This window comes from Salvelinus alpinus, chromosome 24 (genome assembly GCF_045679555.1).
Source record: "Salvelinus alpinus chromosome 24, SLU_Salpinus.1, whole genome shotgun sequence".
Taxonomy (NCBI): Eukaryota; Metazoa; Chordata; class Actinopteri; order Salmoniformes; family Salmonidae; genus Salvelinus; species Salvelinus alpinus.
The window spans coordinates 12,886,153-12,890,816 of record NC_092109.1 but is presented as its reverse complement, the minus strand read 5'-3'; the positions used below and the strand labels follow the sequence as shown (position 1 = coordinate 12,890,816).

At 50.1% G+C, this 4,664-nt stretch overlaps 1 protein-coding gene across 1 annotated transcript; it reads left to right on the top strand.

The window, feature by feature from the left end:
- LOC139552190 (ankyrin repeat domain-containing protein 34B-like) lies at positions 1-4,395 on the top strand. Its single transcript, XM_071363655.1, has one exon. It carries the CDS (start codon positions 1,332-1,334, stop codon positions 3,060-3,062), a length of 1,731 nt encoding a protein of 576 aa, XP_071219756.1. The 5' UTR covers positions 1-1,331; the 3' UTR covers positions 3,063-4,395.
- Positions 4,396-4,664: the final 269 nt, after the last annotated feature.

Genomic DNA, 4,664 nt, shown 5'->3' with positions numbered 1-4,664 from the left:
ATACAAGGACAGAGCGATGCGAGTGAATCACATCTCTGTGTGCCCAGAAATGAGACAAAGGTGCCTTCCCCTCCTCTCCTCTCCTGACGCCCACACACGACACTATGCCTGAGTCTCCTCCATGCTGTTTGTCATCCATTCTGCATAGGAAATAGTGATTACCACTTCTCTATGGCCTACACAGACTCATGGCCAGAGAGAGAGAGAGAGAAGTAATGACAAGAAACACACACAGACACACACATTTTGGAATGTCAATATCATAAAACAATAATTAAAATGAGCCAGATCTATCCCATCATCATCCTCACATTCTTGCCGAACTTAAATAGTATTTTTTGACTTTTTTTAAACAGAATCCTTTACTTATTTATTTTCAGTTCAAATGAAGGTTCTCCCACAATGCACCATGTTTTCTCCCTCTAAAAACATGTCTCACTGCCATCCTTCAGACCCTCAGAAAAGGCAAGGACGAGTAGCACAATGGCCTATAGAAACCAGCTGCCTCTGGCTGAGACTGGAGAGGACAGGCGCAGAGCTGAATAGGCTCCCCATGAAAAGAAGCTGTCGCTTCAAAGGATCCTTTCTGCCCAGGTTGGAAGACAATTAGCCCAAGGCCTCCGCATTTTATCCATCTGGGGTTTCAAACAGTAAACTGTTCTGACATGAGCAGCTAATACATTGGGAGGTTTTGGATTGTGGTTAAAGACTTGAATGATTTGGATACATAACCAGATAAACAGCCCAATGGGCACAGATGTCATTTCAACGTCTAGTCTTCATTATTTTTGGTTGAGTTGTCAGCTAATGTGAATTCAATTTGAAATCAACAAAAAATGTAATTGTATTTAAGTTAAAAGTTGGGTAAAAAAAAAAGACGATGACTTTTCACAAATCCAATCAGTTTTCAACGTTGATTCAGCGTCATCACGTTTCATTATTTTGTTGAAATGACGTGGAACCAACGTTGATTCAGCCAGTTTTTGCCCAGTGGGAGACCACCGATTACATGTTGCACTCATTACACTGTCTACTTTTTTGTTTGGTACAGTATGTTTTCCAGTGCTGTTAATGCTTACATGATCTGATGCCTGTCTTCATGCAATGACATTATCTTCCCTTTTCTCCCACCTCACTTAATGACCAATCAACCGAAAGACCTAAATCAGTTGAATCATGGCTGTTGCACCCAGAACCAAGGGTTGGTGATGTAAACTCTAATGAAACCAAACAGACTATTCCTTCTCTCTCATCTCCCCACAGACCACTGAGTGTCTGAGATCCAGCCCTACCTGTGCAGGTTGACTCACCAAGCCAGAGAGAGAGAGATCATGGAGGGGGAGGAAGGTGTGACAGGGGACCCTCCCGAGCCGGGAAACGCACTCCTCCAGGCCGTGTTCCTCTGCCGCCTGCGCCTTACACGTCTCCTCTTGGAGGGTGGAGCCTACATCAACGAGAGCGACGGGCGTGGCCAGACGGCCCTCATGGTGGCCTGTAAGACGCGGCACGCCGACCGGCAGAGCGCCAGCCGCACCCGCATGGTCCAGTACCTGCTGGAGAGTGGCGCCGACCCCAACATCCAGGATAAGGCGGGCCGCTCAGCCCTGATGCATGCCTGCCTGGAGAGGGCTGGGGCCGGGGTAGTGTCCCTGCTCCTGGCCAGTGGAGCGGACCCGGGCCTGGAGGACCATTCTGGGAGCTCAGCGCTGGTTCACTCGGTCACGGCCGGCGACAAGGAAACTCTGAAGGTGCTGCTGGACACCTGCAAGGCCCGAGGGAAGGAAGTGATCATCATTACCACCAACACACTCCCCTGTGGGACATCCAGGACCAAACAGTACCTCAACGTGCCCCCTCTAACCCCCCTCGACCAGGGGGGAGGGCTGCACCTGACGGCTGCTCCTCCCTGCGCCTCCCCCTCTGAGATCCAGCTCCTCACCTCCCCTCAGTGCACCTCCTCCTCCTCTCATCCTCCTCACCAAGTCTTTAACTTTAAGGAGGACCAGTGTTCTGTGTGTGAGACAGTGAGCTCCCAGCCTGATCCCCAGTCACATGCTCCCGTTCTGGAGCAGAGCAGGGTGGAAAGGCTGATGCAGCCCCTCCAGAGGCTGAACTCAGAGCCCTGGCTGAAGATTCCTGCCTCTCTACTGGCCCTGCATCCCGACACTGCTCCCTCGTCCTCAGATGACCTCCCAGACATCAGCCCAGAGGAGGAACTCTCCCTCATGACCAGCAGGTTGGGCTGGAACAACTACAACAACAGCGCCCCTATCTGGTACAACTGCAGTACTGACCTGGATAACAACACTGCTAATGTTATTAGCTTTAGCAAGTCTGAGGGGAGGTTGAATGAGGGAGAGGTAGGGGAAAGGGGTCAGAGGGAGGAGGAAGAGGAGTTGTTGGTGCGTAAGTTGTCCTTTGCCGGCCTCTCTTCGCCACACTCTGCCTCTAACCCAAACCTCCACTCATACAGCATCGGCACAGGCCAGGGTCCCCCTTTCCCATCTTTCTCCACTGGTACCAGACTCCCTGGCTGCCCCCTCCCCCTTCCTATGTCCAGCCTGCGCAGCATCATCCAGAGACGCCACCTGGGTGCCGACCACTACAACTCTGACCCCCAGCTGGCTGTGCCTACCGGGGGATTCCCCGAGGAGGGCCGAACCCCGCTGGAGAGCAGAAGACAGGCCACTTCCCGCTCCTCTACCCTGCTGACCTCCAGGGAATCACTGGTGGCCCCAAACCTGGCCAAGAGAGCCCTCTCTGGGCTGGAGCGTCAGGGCTCAGGGGCCCTCCTCCTGAGCCACATCTCCCAGAACCGCCCAGGGTGCCTGCCGCCCCTGAACTCTCACCACCACACCCCCATCCCTCACATCGTTGGAGTGGCCAACCCCTGCCCCAGCCCCTGTGTCCTGGGCAGCAATCCCAGCAGTAGGGCCGTCTGCCGGGAGGTAGCAGGCCTGAGGCCCCTCCTTCCCTCAGCTCCCTCCGGCCTCCCCAGAGACCTGAGGACCAGGAGGATGCTGCTGAGGAGACACTCCATGCAGACAGAGCAGATCAAGTAGCTGGGAGACTTTGATGGGATGTTTGAGAGGCAGCAGTGTCTGATAAACCAGTTTCTCGATATTGATCCTGGGGACACATAGCACATGAGTGGAGCCTATATCTGCTTACTTAAAGGCATTGAAAACACCTACAGTGCATTCAGAAAGTATTCAGAACCCTTACATTTTTCACATTTTGTTATGTTACAGCCTTATTCTAAAATGTTTTAAATTACATTTGTCTCCCATCAATCTACACACAATACCCCACACTGACAAAGCAAAAACAGGTTTTAAGAAATGTTTGCACATTTATTAAAAATAAAAAACAGAAATACTTTATTTACATAAGTATTCAGACCCTTTGCTATGAGACTTGAAATTTAGCTCGGGTGCATCCTGTTTCCATTGATCATCCTTGAGTCTACCTGTGGTAAATTCAATTGATCGTACATGATTTGGAAAGACACACACCTGTCTGTATCAGGTCCCACAGTTGACAGTGGATGTCAGAGCAAAAACCAAGGTCACCAAGAACCCGATGGTCACTCTGACAGAGCTCCAGAGTTCCTCTGTGGAGATGGGAGAACCTTCCAGAAGGACAACCATCTCTGCAGCACTCCACCAATCAGGCCTTTATGGTCGATTGGCCAGATGGAAGCCACTCCTCAGCAAAAGGCACATCACAGCCCGCTTGGAGTTTTCCAAAAGGCACCTAAAGGACTCTCAGACCATGAGAAACAAGATTCTCTGGTCTGATGAAACCAAGATTGAACTCTTTGGCCTGAATGTCAAGCGTCACGTCTGGAGGAAACCAGGCACCGTTCATCACCTGGCCAAAACCATTCCTACGGTGAAACATGGTAGTGGCAGCATCATGCTGTGGGAATGTTTTTCAGTGGCAGGGACTGGGAGACTAGTCAAGATCGAGGGAAAGATGAACGGAGTGAAGTACAGAGAGAGAACCTGCTCCAGAGCGCTCAGACTGGGGCAAAGGTTCACCTTCCAACTGGACAATGACCCTAAGCACACAGCCAAGACAACGCAGGAGTCTATGAATGTCCTTCAGTGGCCCAGCCAGAGCACAGACTCTCTCCAATCGAACATCTCTGGAGAGACCTGAAAATAGCTGTGCAGCGACGCTCCCCATCCTACCTGACAGAGCTTGATAGGATCTGCAGAGAATGGGAGAAACTCCCCAAATACAGGTGTGCCAAGCTTGTAGCGTCATACCCAAGAAGACTTGAGGCTGTAATTGGTGCTTCAGCAAAGTACTGAGTAAAGGGTCTGAATACTTATGTAAATGTGATATTTCAGTTTTTTTGCTTTGTTATTATGGGGTATTGTATGTAAATTGATGACGGGAGGGGGGGGGGGGGGGGAACAATTATATCAATTTTAGAATAAGACTGTAACATAACAAAATGTGGAAAAAGTCAAGGGGTCTGAATACTTTATGAATGCACTGTATATTAAAAAATAAAACCTGACGCATGACACATCCTAAATAGTGAGAACATTTCAAATACTTACCATGTCACCATTCTATTGAGTCTTGTTAATGGGAGTAGCTGATTGAAATGAGGACCTGTTTGTAGTTTGTAGTGGGTCCCAGGACTGATT

Bases quoted from the DNA above. Each gene is read 5' to 3' on its own strand.
- LOC139552190 (XM_071363655.1), top strand. From the start codon at position 1,332: ATGGAGGGGGAGGAAGGTGTGACAGGGGACCCTCCCGAGCCGGGAAAC.